The 14736-nt window shown below is 36.2% G+C and overlaps 1 protein-coding gene across 1 annotated transcript in view; it reads right to left on the minus strand.

Moving 5' to 3' along the window:
- The window catches only part of LOC131078546 (UDP-glucose 4-epimerase 5), a 28442-nt gene extending 15206 nt beyond the window's left edge, over positions 1-13236 (minus strand). Inside the window, exons 1-2 of the mRNA XM_058016267.1 lie at positions 12871-13236; positions 3036-3085 (exon numbers count right to left, since the gene is read on the minus strand). Of these exons, the coding sequence (XP_057872250.1) occupies positions 3036-3085; positions 12871-13065 (245 nt within the window). The 5' untranslated portion in view covers positions 13066-13236. The remainder of the gene's footprint in view (positions 1-3035; positions 3086-12870) is intronic.
- Positions 13237-14736: the final 1500 nt, after the last annotated feature.

Below are 14736 nucleotides of genomic sequence, written 5' to 3' on the forward strand. Positions count from 1 at the left end.
TATATTCTTTTCTTTTCATTGTTTATTAAAGAAAGAAAATGGCAGCAAGGACAAAAAAAAAAATTTATTTCATTTGTATTTATATATTTATATTTATTATTATTAAATATCAATACTTTGACATGTAAATGGCTGTAAAATTTAAGATGAAAAGTAAGAGTTTTTGTTAACACGCTCATGACACTACACTACACCCCTTGTTGCCACTGTTGAACCAACTCCATAAGAGAGGAAGTTGCAGAACCGAGCATCTAGAAGGAAATTGAATTGGTTTCTCTTTCATTTCTTTGTGTGACTGGAAGTTAAGAATCCTCTATATGACTCATATGCTCAGTCAAAAGAATACGTGTCACATCAAGGCATTTAAGAATGATTTAGAGAGTTGTAATGGCAGAAGATAATTGTATGTCTCACTAAAGTAGTCATGCACATAGTAACAGAACATGTGAAAAAGATACAAGGACTGGTTTTGAACATACCAGAGACCTATGTTGTGCCAGTTTGACCAAATTGGCTAGGTTTTTCCATAAATTGATCAAACCCGCAAAAAAACTGTTTTTTTCACAAAAAGAAATGGGTTTAAAATGCATGCAATTGAAAAGCACAAGGGCATTGATTATTTCTATAAAAACCTCAAAATTTAAAAATTTTCCCCCATTTTTAAAATTTTAGGCAGCAGGTTAACAAATTTCCAGACTTCTCTGAGAGATAGTAAACATCAGAATAGACATTTTGTGATTATCAAAATAGTGCACAGCTTACCTTAGACACTTTTGTAGCATATACTCGTAAGTTAAGGACTTATGTGCTCATCATTGTTAACCTTAGGTAGTGTTGACGATGATCGACCAATTGATCTAGATGAGATTGATTCTGATTCAGAATGGATTACAACCAAGGAGATCCCCACATTAAGAGAACAGGATTTGGATATCTTAATAAGTTTTTGGATGATTGTGACTGTGCTTGTTTGGAGCATCTGACTACTAATGTAAAGGTATTGATTTCTGCTCCACATATCTAATCATTGTCAACGAGGCTATTTGAATTTTGAATGTTGTAATCTCCATCTTTATTTTGTATATGACTTATGAGGAATGAGTCTATAAAAAAGTAAAATATGTACTCTTAAGACTGAAAAATTCAGATATAATGACATTGAATATTTACTCACGTTTTATAATTGATGTTTAGACTTCGTTTCTCTTTCTACACACTATTTCACATGAAATAATATTTACAGTATTTTTCCATGTTTGTACGAGTATTTTAGCATTCATTTAATTTCCCATGTTTTTTCCTATTTTAAAGTTAAACCTCTGTAACTATATTCCATTTACACTTTCAGTTTGAAATGTCATTGCCGTGTAAGTAATGTGACTATGGTCAAGCACATTAAATGGGCATATTGTCCACACCAAAGTAAGATTTTAGACAATTGTGTGAGAGCTGATGAGAGCCCACGGTATCCTAAGAGAACCATATAAGTGCTACAAAAATCGACGATGTAACTAAGTCTTAAGTTGAGAAATTGACTTGTAAAAACTATGAGACAAAAGTAGAGGTAAGGAGGCAAAACCCCACCCTTATGAAGTATTCTCACATTGGACTTCTCCAAGGAAGTTCATTGTTTAAATCTCTTTGTTCATGTGTATTTTGACACAAGCTTGCTTGCTTTCGTTCCATGCAACTACTTCACTATCTCAGGCAGTTAAGAAAGCATACTTCACTATACCTCTAAATGCCCCCTTGGAATCAAAATCTTACTTGGAATCTCTCATGACCTCCCTATGGCCCCTCAATGATTCTTTGGTGGTTCCCTTTTCTTTGTGCCAACTATGTAGTATTATCCCATCTTAGATGATGCTTACTCTTCCATCCTTGGTCTCTAGTTTACTTACATGCCATTTGTTCGACCATCACTTCCACTTCCATCTACTGCATGAACTTCAACTTACACTTACTCCACTTATGCTATCAGTTTCACTCCCTTCTAACATGAGCATTACACTAGAACACTTTCTGTTAACTCGATTGGTTAAAATTTTCACAAACATACATGTTACGATTTGATTGACAACCCACCACTTGTGGAGCCAACTCAAGGATTCCTCAACCAACAATCTCTATAGCTCATGCACAACTTCTTCTCCTACCATTGACCATGATTGCACTCATTTGTCCAAAACTTATGTTTGCATCTTTGACAAATCCTAGACTTCTATTGACTGACAAATCCTAGACTTCTATTGACTACCTACAACTTCCTACCGTTGTGCCAAACCATTGTCAGCTTCTCTCGTATGCCAACTCCATTGTCTATATCATGTGCTTCTACACAAATCTTCTATCTCATGTGTAGGAATTCCTTCTCATGCAGTTTTCTCTTGGTGTGGTCTATTTTGCCACATGTCATTGTGCCTCTACAATGTACCACCCTTGACCATGTACATTCCTTGGCCCAACCTCCTAAGTGGCATCCTTGTCCTTATGCAGACCTTTGCACAACCAACACTATGCACGCCTTCACCTTCATGTTTGCACTACTGCCAATTCTTAGGCTTTGAATTTGTCATGTTCTCTACTTTTTGTGCAACTGCAAGCTCATCGTGAAGGTGGGATAGATTTTCCAAAATCATATTTCCTATCAATTTCAAAGAAAATTTCATGCGACTCTCTTCTTTCTATTATCTATGTTAATTTCTCTCTCTGTTGTGTAACTATACTAATCTATTGTTTTCTCTTGGGCTTCCTTGTTTTGGTTATTTCCAAGGATATTAAGCAAGATATTAAGCATATATGAATTTTTAAGATTCTATGTATTGAAAATATTTCAGGCCTGCTGAAATGAAATTTGGGAATTTTTCATTTGAATGAACCAATTAATTTTTGAAGTTCAATTCAAGATAGTACCTCTAAAGGCAAACGAGGTACCATTACATAATACGAATTAAAAAATGCCAAAAACATTAATAGGATGCCATATGAAGAGTGTTGAATAGAATTTAAAAGATTAAAAAATGAAGAAACCTCACTTTTCCAATGAAAACACTTTCTCTGTAGCTTCTTTATCTCGAAGATCAACCTACAAAAGAGAGACAAAAAAGGTATATAATCAACTTTATTGTGTCTGGAATCATAAATGCTTCTAATCTTCATATAAATTGATTCTCTCATCAATCATATTTAAAGGTAGAAATAATTTTACAGAGATAAACTGCTCATGTTTTCAAATTTGAATAGAAACATCTTCTATTTACATTTTAAAATTTAGTTCAATCTAGCCAACATTCTATCTCAAACTGTACCAAGAAAAAACAGATCATCTCTTAGTTTGTTCTTTTTAAACCTCTCAAGCACAGAGCCAATGGAAATTGAATTGCATCTGCATGAGCATCTGAAGCAAAAGCATCGCATTTAACTTATTGCGTTATAGATTCAATCCTCTATGTATATTTATCATCTAATTTGTCACTGGGTTCTTATGGGATAAATAGAAAATGCTTGCAAATTTTCACTAGCGCACAAAAATAATCAATTTACTTTGAAGTTTTATTCAAACTGATTCAGATATTACCACTATATAATCTGTCACACCCCCATAGATGGAGGTCCAAAGTCTACCATGTTTCATCAATGCAGCTTCTCATAATCATGCCACAAAAACAATATTTCACCAAATAAAAAAGAACCCGTTGTTAGTTGATCTTGTAAACAAATTCTTTGATGACATAGCCTAGAACAACATTTCATATAACTAGATAGAGAAAGTAAAATGTATACAACTTTCAAAGACTCCCAAAATTTTAGGAAACAAAACATCGAGGGAATACAGGGCCAATGTTAGGACCTCTATAGTCCTAACTCTTTCCTTATTGTAATAAAAACTTTGGACACATATGCTTTGTAAGTGGTCCTTGAACTAATATGAATTATCCCATATGCTTGGGAAATAGCAGTTAGTTTGAATAGTTTAAATAGAAGGCGTAAGCTATTATATGGGCTATGTAGGAATTATAATGTATTGAGCATTGCTCCAAGAGAACGCCCACTCAAAGAGGTCTGCAAATTATTCTAATAAAATTGTATCATTTAATACAATATAGTCTTGTGTTTCTGTTTGCAGCCTATATTTTTGTATTTTTGTTATCTAGATTATAATTTATAGGCAGGATAGTATCATCTAGGATCAAAGCTCTTTCCAAGGCCAAGTTTTTTTGCAGCTATTTTTTTGTTTCAAGGCTCATACATCTATCCATTGCATGCTCTCACCTCACCCTACCAGCATCTTGGTGACTAGCAAGTGGTTAAAACAATAATGTTATTGAATTTTTTCCCCTTTTTAAGGATTGAAAACATGTAGCATGGGTTTTTTTAAAAGCACAAAAGAAATGTTGTTCTACACAAAGCAGGATTACAACCTAGATTCTAATGAGGGTCAAAGGGGTTCCCTCCCGAACTACACTGTCAAATAGCCTTCGTATACAGTCTTGTGCTTTCTCATAGCCTCAGATATATCAAAATATCCCTGAACTTTTTTCAAAACCAGGCCCTGATAAGCTATCAATTGCTTGTCAATTGTGATGCATCAATAAGCAGTTAGCCCTAGGAAGATCTCTATATTCATGGGTTCACACACCAAATACTCTTTATAGAAACTTTCCTTTTTATCCTTTTGACTCTTGTCCATCCTAGCCTATTTGGAAGTTACCAAAAACCACCACCAATGACCAGCGACTGCAACACCATTACATTCCAAGGATAACAATACATGTAGGGGGGATTGCATCGTATGAGTAGTAGGTATTTTTTTTAAAACAATAGAGTACAATGTTAGCAATGCATGAAAAAAGGTTTGAATGGTAAAATTTGAACAAAGGCACCAATTTCCAATTAGGCACCGCAAAACAAATTGGTTTGAAGATTTGCCCTAGAGGGATCTAGAATTGGGGGGAAAAAAGCCCAAATAAAAAAATGGAAAAAAGTTAAAAATTGATTTTTTTTCCATTTTCAACCGATTGCCTCGTTGCAATCATCTCACTACACATCATTTTGAGGCAATTTTGCAAAAAGAATAAATTAGACATCTTGCCCACCTCATGGTTGTGTCTACCCACTCCAACACCCACAAAATGGACTAGATATTTGCCAAATTAGAGACTCAAAATTCATAATTGACACAAATGATACATGTTCTTAATGCCTAAGATGCAACTCTCAACAATCAACTCAATAATGAACAGCCAGCTAGAAGTGGAAACTCATCTAGATATGTGCCTCATGACGCAAAATTTGACTTCCCTAGATTTGATGGCCTGATGCTACTGGTCGGCTTAATAGAGCCAAATGGTACTTCAATCTCCATAATACTTATATAGTCACAAGGTCCCTATTGCATCCTTCCACTTGGAGAAAGAAGTTGTCAAGTAGTATTAGTGGTATCTCAAGTCTCATGATGAGCCCAATAGGGTAACTTTTTTCAAACAATTGCTAGTTTGGTTTGGCCCTAGTACCTATGAGGATTTTATTGGCGCTCTTACCAAGTTTCATCAAACTAGTACAATTTATGAATATCAAACTGAATTGAATGACTTGCCAATCACACTCAAGGCCTATTTGACTCTTTTTTCACAAGCTGCTTCATGAGTGGCCTTAAGGATCCCATTCGTTCTAAGGTCAAAATGTTTAAACATAATGACATGATGGAATCTTTGTGTTTCTCAAACCTTGTAGAGGATAAGCTCACTACTCAATGTCATTTTTCCCTTGTTGCTCCCTTCAAGAACACCACACCACCACATCCTCTTCTACCACAGCATTCAAAACTGATGCTGAAATGCAAACTTAATGATAAAAGGGGCTGTGTTATAAATGTGATGACAAAATAAGTGGCCCATTAATTTGTGCAACAAAAACTATATCTCCTTAACTTTAGTCGCCTCTAGATGCCAAGGATTGGGAAGATGCTCCAAAAACCCAAAAGAAGAATTGCCTACCAATGATTGCTACAAAAAGCAGTCAACTAATGAGAATAGTGATGGCTCAAGGAACATATTGATTGCTTTTTGTATCCTTTTTCCACCTTCAAAGTTATGATAGTGAATGGTGAAACCTTTCCTTGTTTAGGAAAGTGTCAAAATGTTTGAATTGTTATGGGAGCCTACAACCTCCATTCAAATATGTTTGTATTACCTTTGGGTGCTTGTGATCTAGTTCTTGGGAATCAATGGCTACATGGCCCAATCTTGTGGGATTTCTCTAAACTTTGGATGCAATGGCCTAATGATGGGCAAAAGTACACATTGAAGGGTCTTACACCTAGGTCTACTAGTCTTATCAACTCACGTATGATAGAAAAGATTCTTAAGAATAACTCCCATGGGATCATCACTCTCAATTGTTCCATTCAATGCAAATCTTCTTTCAATTCTAGTAATCCTACAAATTTACAACAAATTTTGGAAAAGCACGTCCATGTGTTTGCCGAGTCTGGTAGGTTACCATCTTAATGTCCAAAAGACCATGACATTCCATAGAAAGCATAAATCAACAAAATATTGAGAGAATCATTATCAATCACAAAACGAAAAAAATTCTCTATTGTTTCCTTGTGAAAAATATGATTTTATGAAATATCATTGATTGGTGATTTGATTGGATGACCAAGGATTTTTGTTGAGCATACTCTGATTTAGTATAATCTCGATTTAACGTTTTTATCAATGATTTTCAATAGGTCTACCATTAATGTTCATCAAACTAAAACAATAGTTGCCCTAGCGAGAACAATAGGCAATTGATTTAGCAACTGAAGTCGCACCAACAATTGGGCTTAGATCAGTCAACTCAATGTTCTAGTCTATTCCAAGATGGGTCCCGAGTGAAATATCCCTCCCAATGCTTCGACCAAGCTATATGGTGCAAGAGCACCTAAGGGTTGAAATGCCCTTAACCAATGTAAATACATAAGGACTGGCTCTAGTCCATTTGTATGGTTGTTTAATTACAGTTTTTAAAATTTCTCTTATCGGCAAGACCTACCCCGATCGGCAAGTCTTACCCCGATGAGGTCACCAGAGTATGGAGCGGTTGTATTGGGTATCGACAGGAGTGGTTCACACTTACCCCGATGACTTGATAAGTCGTCAGTGCTCGGAGTATTGTTATTGGATATCGGGGGGAGTAGTTTCAAGTTACCCCGACGACCCGATGAGAAAGCATAGGCATGGAGTGGAGCCATCGGGTATCGGAAGGAGTAGTTTCAAGTTACCCCGACGACCCGATGAGAAAGCATAGGCGTGGAGTGGAGCCATCGGGTATCGGAAGGAGCGGTTTCACGTTACCCTGACGACTCGATGAGTAAGCACTGGAGTTGGAGCGCGTTCGAAGGTGGTGTTATCGGAGATCGATAAGAGGTGTTTCGTACTACATCGATGACCCGATGGGACCGCCTCGCTTTCTAAGTTGCCATCGGCCATCGGCAGTCAGGTTTTGAAGTCTTCCCGATGACCCGATGGAAAACACGAAGCAGTGTGTGTTGTCATCGGCCATCGAAAGCCCCATTTTGATGTTACACCGATGACTCGATATAGGAAGTGCGGAGTGCGTAAAGTTGTCATCGGCCATCGGAAGTTAGGATTTGTTGTTACGCTGACAGACCGATGGAACTTGCGAAATAGTTGCAAATGGAAACCATTGGTAACAGAGGATGTATGTATAAAAAGACCCAACGAGCATCTGTAAGAGGCTAATGGTTAATGGTAGATCATTGATCGTTGTTTGTCGATTGCCTCGGAGAACACATTTTGTTTTTTTCTGAAATGCAATAGAGAAGTCCACTTTCTGGTTTTCAATTAGAGTTTCATTTCCGTTCGTTTCACGTATGCTATTAATGTAATTGTTTCATTTCTTTGTTCTATGAGTTGTTGGTTTGAACCCGTGAATAAATTCGGGATTTGTAAATAAAGCTTTCCTTTTCAGTTTTTGTTCCCTGTTTGCAATAATCAAATGGCTCTAACTTGAAACTCCACAAGATCTTTGGAGATTGTCAAGCAAAGCCAGAAATGTACAGTAGGTTTTCATTTGAAAGAGACCGGGAAATGGCAATTTTTGCATACTGAGCCTAGGCAAGCTTGGTGATAGTCCGGCTAGGTATCAGTAATTTGAAGGAGATAACTTGCAGGGGAAGGAAACTGTTGAGAACTTGGAAAAGATCCAAAAGGCTACAAGCTTGAAAACGAGACATTGTGTAACCATAGAGAAAAGTTTGCTAAACCAAACAAGATGGGTGGTTTTGCAAAGAGAGAACGAATGTGTGAGTCCTACACCCCTGCAAGGATTTAGTGAACAAGTTTACTTCGTGAGCTTGAGGAAGGTGAGATAAGCAAACAAATGGTAGGGAAGCCCTTAGAAGTCTAGAGGGGTAGACTTGGAATCCGGAAAGGGATAGAAGCAAACCATCAAAGAAACCTAATTGATGGTAAACTAGGTAGCCTCCGAATCACTATTGAGCCAACTCTCCCACGCACTCCCCAATGCCCTCGATAATAAAGCAGGTGGGATCTACAAATTTTGGTAGGGTTTTTAGTGGTGTTGTTGTTGTGACCACCAAGGTTCAAACCTCCATTGGACCATTTTGATCGCAAGCTTGTGCCTTCACAAATCCAATGTGCTCTCGAGTTTGAGCCTTAGCATTGTTAATTGGGGATGAAGTCCCCCATTTGTGACCTCACTGGTTCATTTGGGTCAAAAGCGTTTCACGTGGTACTGAAGGGCGTTATACATTTTTTAAATTCAATTTTTTCTCGTTTAAATAGCATTTTTTTCAAAAAATCTTATACTTTTAATTTGTAGATTTTTTTCCCCAAACAACTTGTTGCTATGTCACATTCAACTCCTTCTAGGGAGCACACCTCCTAACACTCACCCTTGCAAGTATTCATTCCTCCAAAAACTAGAAATTGAAAAGTTGGTACAGGAACTCCTTAAGGTTGGTGTTATTCATTCTAGTACTAGCCCATACTCTTCACCCATTCTACTACTTGGCAAAAAGATGGATCTTGGCAACTTTGCTTTGCCTTCCATGAGCTAACAAAATCAACATCAAGGACAAATTTCCTACTCTAGTGATTGATAAATTACTTAATGAGATTCATGGTTCCCTTATTTTTCTCTAAATTAGATATGTGCTCTGGCTATCACCAAATTTGTCTTAATGAAGCAAATATCCTACAGTAAACCTCCACACTCATGATAGTCACCATGAAATTTTGGTCATGTCATTCAAGCTCACTAATGCCCAATCCACCTTCCAAGGATTGATGAAGAAACTCTTTCAGCCCTTTATAAATTCATCTATCTTCTTTGATGACATTTTGATTTGTAGCAAAACTTGGGCAGACCATTTACAACATCTTGACCTCAAATTATATCCTTTGGTCAACAATGCGTGCCTAGCCTAAATTTCCCCCATATGAAGTATCTCCCAAAGCTTTGGGAACCTCCTTATCTCTAGTCAAACAAAGAACATTAACCACAAACATTGATGAAATATTGGAGTTGACTAGCGCCTTGAAGCCCCTTTAATGAAATATCTACCAAATATCTCTATCATGGCTTCCAAGACTTCATCCTCTTCAAAAAAGAAAATTTTCCTCATTTAACCCAAAGTTATTTCACTGATGAAAACCATTTGTCTCACAATATAACCCAACTACAACCATATGGCTCCATGACACATGACAAGTACGAGAGAGGAAAGACCATAAAATTCTCTCAATCAGGCTGAGCCAAGTGCAATGCTCTGTAGTTACTGATGTAAATTGCAATTTCTTCGTCAGGGACAAGCAAATTGTGGAGAGCAACACTCTGCTGTCTGCACACCCACTGGTGTAAACTGAATCCTAAAATCCTTGGTGCAACCAAACAAAGTTGAAGCAAGTTAAGGGAGCCATACACAGCCTAAAATGTATGGAGATGCACAATCATGATATATGAAGGGTAGTTAAGCCTTTCCATAGCCTTTGGAACCACTTAATGAATTGATAAGTCTTAGGGCTCAAGTTGTAACCAATATTTATCGGAAAACTAAAGTTGAACGCTCGGGTGTTAAATAAAATATCCAGCAGAAGGTATATACCACTCCCCCAGAGGCCAAAAGATCTCAATCAACTTGGGGATTACAAACACAAGAAGAAGAATTCGTCATGAGAATGTTAAAATCCCAACAGTATCACTTCTCCATGCCTGACAAGAGAAGATTCCCTACACAAACGGATGTCAGCTTGAAAATTGTAGATTGCAATGTTTCTGCTTTTTATTGCTGAATCAAGGGATTTATTGGTGCCCTCATACACAGGAAAACAGACTTACAAAACTATATAAAAACTCAAGCCTGGCTCAGCATCCAACTATAGCTCTATACTAACAATTATCAAAACCTTAACCTTCTTGCTGGAAAGCTAGATCAAAAATGTTGAAATGGATAGCTAGTTCGGATTATATTTTAATGTTGCCTTGTGGCAATTAAAATTTAACCATATTGAAATAACATGAGTGATTACATGTACTATTGGGCTGGGGCCAAAATTGAAGGCATTATAACTTGTTAAATTTATGTAGGCCCAAAATTGAGCGCTAAAAGGCAAATTGCAGAATTATGTAAAAGGGCAGCAATCTTGCCCAGCCGACTTGGATAAATCATGAGTATGAATCTTGTATATAAACAAGATTCATTTCATACATCAAATACATCTTTTTCATTTAAGCGAATTTCTCATGTGCCTTATGCGAACTAAATCTCCTATCATTCAAGTTGTCATCTTGAGCGAATCTGATCCAGGACAAGGATAATCAGTTTGAGCGAACTTGGGTATCATTGTGCGAAGTTGGTGAGCGAACTTGGGTATCATTGTGCGAAGTTGGTGAGCGATCTAAGCCTTCATTCTGCTGCGACCTGATCTGATTATTGAACGAACTTGTTAGGCATCTTGCTGGGCAAATTGGTGTCTTCATACTGCTGCGATCTCCCTCTCCAAGTAGCGCCGATATTCTACCCCTTCTGAGACAGCAAGATTGATATTCTGCAACAGCATATACATTGATTTGAGTTGGGCCAAGTCTCTGTGAATCTGCCCTAGGTTGATACCACAATCAGATAAGTAATCTGATCTATACTGTTCATGTAATCTGCTTATGAATAAAAGATTTGATTTGGATCCTTGATGCTGGGATTTTCCTCCAAGAGGGAGGTTTCCCCAGGGTACTGCTGTGTTGTTCTTGTGTTGTTTTGCACCACAATGTGTTGCATTTTCAGTTTCTGTTATTTACTTTAAATCTGATTACTAAAATCAACAAAAAAAAACCTCAAAAACTGCAGCCCACCACTGCCTATTGCAGACATGTCTACATCTGGAAAAAACCCTGCCACCACTCAGACCAGACTGATAACTGCCAACCCCTTACCACCCATCATCCTACCACCTCTTTTAGTTACCTTCAGGCTTCAACCTGTCCAGAGATTGCGAATGTTCTGCACACTAAATTGTATCCTAAATCACCCTGAAGCAGTCGAATGAGATTCGAGCAAGGGAGATGAGAGCCAAGCATAACATCATTAACGTCATTTATGTTGAGATTACCAGCCACAATAGGTGAGGACCGGTTAAGTCCATCCATAGTCACTTTCTAGACCATCTAATCTACAAGGATTCCATAATGGACATGTTGCGGTCTTAGGACAGTTTTCCCAATGACTGCCCCATCCCTTTATGTTCACACCAACGTTAGTATAGATGCCCATTCAAGGATACGCCCATATACTCACAAGACAAGAATCCTTTACAACTACTAAGAAAAACAACATATGTAAAATTGAGTAACCTCATTGGACTAACCGAAAATCGTGGTATCAAAAGAAAAGTTTCTCCACAAGTGCACCAATTAATAAGCTATTTAAAAAAAGATTTAAAATTGAGTGTTTTATCTCATCCAATTCTAGGTACATCTACCTAGAACAAAGGTTTCTTCAAAGGGAAAAGATATTTCTTTTTAAACTGCACATTCAATCCAATTCTGGGTGTGTGCCCACCCAAACCAAAACTTCTCCACAAGGGCACAAATTATTTTAAAATCTTGTAAAATCAGGCAATACACTGGATCAAATTTTGGGTGTACTCACGTAGACCAAAAATTTCTCGCCAATGAGCTACTAAAAGTGACATTATGTACAGCAGAGTATCAGACTAACGACGTTATTGACAGTCCACGGGACAAAAAGAAGGGAAAAAAAGGTTTGGCCAAAAGAATTAAAAGAAAATGAATAATATGAACAATCCCCTCTACAATAAATATTCTTACAAACAGCGAAAAAAAAAAAACGGAAAACAGATGAACAATTCCACCCAGGGCCTCAATTTGAAAGTGACCTTACCTCTCAAGCAATTTTTTTGTGATGATTGTCTATTCCTGCCCTTAAAATAATAAAATAAACATTATTTATAATTTTGAAAAACAATCTGTAATTTAAATATACATATCAAAATAATCCTGTACAAATGTGTCTGATCCATCTAAATCTACTGCTTTGTGTGATTCAGTCTTCCTAAAATTTCAATTGTATTTTAAGGCAGAATACCTAATTACGACCATATGGACATCAAATTTGGGCTATGTTTCCATTTAATTTACTGATAAAAAAAAGTTAAGGAAAGCAAAAAAAATTCCTAGTAACGAGTCTAGAGAAAAATTGCACTGCACAGTTGAGTCCAGAAATTTATCTTACGAGAAACTATGTAAACAACAAACGGTTTCATATTCGAGAAAAACGAGAGACTTGAGGGAAATTACTACTCAAAGACAATAAAAACAAACCTGGTGGAAGCTGAGATTGTGACCATATTCTCCTGCAAGCTTAGCAACTCTTCGTACAGCTTCTTCTGAAGAATTGTCGAGATTATCAATGACAACTACTTTGTAACCATCCAAGAGCAACTGCAAAGTAGTGTGACTCCCTATGTAACCCGCTCCACCAGTTACCAGAATACTCTTCCTCCACTCGCCCTCCATTTTTAGGTATCGCAAATTCAAGATCTCAACGAACTTCTATTTAATTTTTAGTGCACAAAACCACAAATTTAGTCTCCCTGTGAATGTCAGAGCCTTGCGCTAAATCACGAGATTTTCTCGATTATTGTACCAGATGTTAATGCTTTTATAGCGGCATGAAGAACAAGAATATTCATGAAATCACGACAACTAGATGTGTAGACATTAAAACGTGTAAAGAAGTACACGTGGCGATCGATTAGCGGCGAAGATATCTTTTGTTACTATCAGGAGCGTTGCCTTTATTGAAGGCCGTTAATTTCTCTCTAAATTTTTAAGGCGAGAGTGAATAGGACGTGAGAAAGGTAGGTTTATTTTTTGTGGTCATGGCTTTGACTAGGATTATTGATTTCTCCTAGTTTGGTATGAACCTTAGTTTGTAAGTTACATATCTCGCTGAATTGCTGGTCTCAAGGAAAGCAAATGATGGATTTTTTCCTAGAATACTAAGGTTATTGTCTCAATCATGTTTACGTGTAGATTATGATGACCTATGGAGATTTGGATTTTCTTGTCTTTAATTTTGGGTTTATCATGACATGGTTATCCTTAATAATATAATTATTCATGTAATTATTCATGTGTAAATGGTATTTTTATATAGAAATTGGTAAATGGTTTTTTATTTAATTTTAATTTAATTTTTATACACTTTTTGGATATTAATCTTAATTTTGATTTTGTTTGTTTATTATTGTGACTAAATGTGTAAAACAATCTTAGGTTAGTTATATACATCATAGAAATCAATCTTGAATATTCAAATTTGACTTCAAATTGAATAGTGATTATAAAGTAATTAAAGTCAAATATATTTCAAATTGTATGGTAAGATGTTGTATGAGAAAATATATATTCTATTATTATTCAATCATAAGCTTTCACTCAAAATATACATTGTCATTCAATGCTTGTAAAACTATAATATAGAAATAAGAAAATACTAATAATGTAGAAATAAGAAAATAGGATAGAGTAAATAAATAAATAAAATTTAAGACATAGTTAAGTGATAATTAATTTATGTTTTGAATAAAGATACTACTCTCAAGTTAGATGATATTTGCATGAAGTTTGGAGGAAAATGATATCTAAATAATAATTAACTAATAATACTTTCAAGTTAAGATGATGTTTTGTATGGAGAAATAGTTAAGTGATAATTAATTGATGTTTAAATAATATATTATTTAAATTAATATTACTCTCAAATTAAAATGATGTTTTTATGAAATTTGAAAGAAGATAATAGTTTGCATAATGTTTTGTAGCATGATAATATATAAATAATAATAGTTTTTATTGTTTTTGTTATTTTGATGTAATTGATTGAATGAAAAAATAATCTATTTTATTTAAATAATATTTATTCTTAACTTGGGGGATGTCCCCACAACAGAACGGATGTTGCGAACTCTATTGAGAAGGTGGTCTTGGGTTCGTTTGAAACCTCACAAGTGAAGGACAATCAAAGGAGGCTTTACATGCACTCAGGAGATATGTTCATGCTACTCGTTGGAGGAGATGTCTGTGAACGCAACAGTGAGATAAGGAGGCGGCGCTAGCACACGACAGAGGGAGAAGGTAGAGCTACCACGCGCAGGGCGAAGTGACAAGGTGGAGTTGTCATGC

Source organism: Cryptomeria japonica, chromosome 8, assembly GCF_030272615.1.
Source record: "Cryptomeria japonica chromosome 8, Sugi_1.0, whole genome shotgun sequence".
NCBI lineage: Eukaryota > Viridiplantae > Streptophyta > Pinopsida > Cupressales > Cupressaceae > Cryptomeria > Cryptomeria japonica.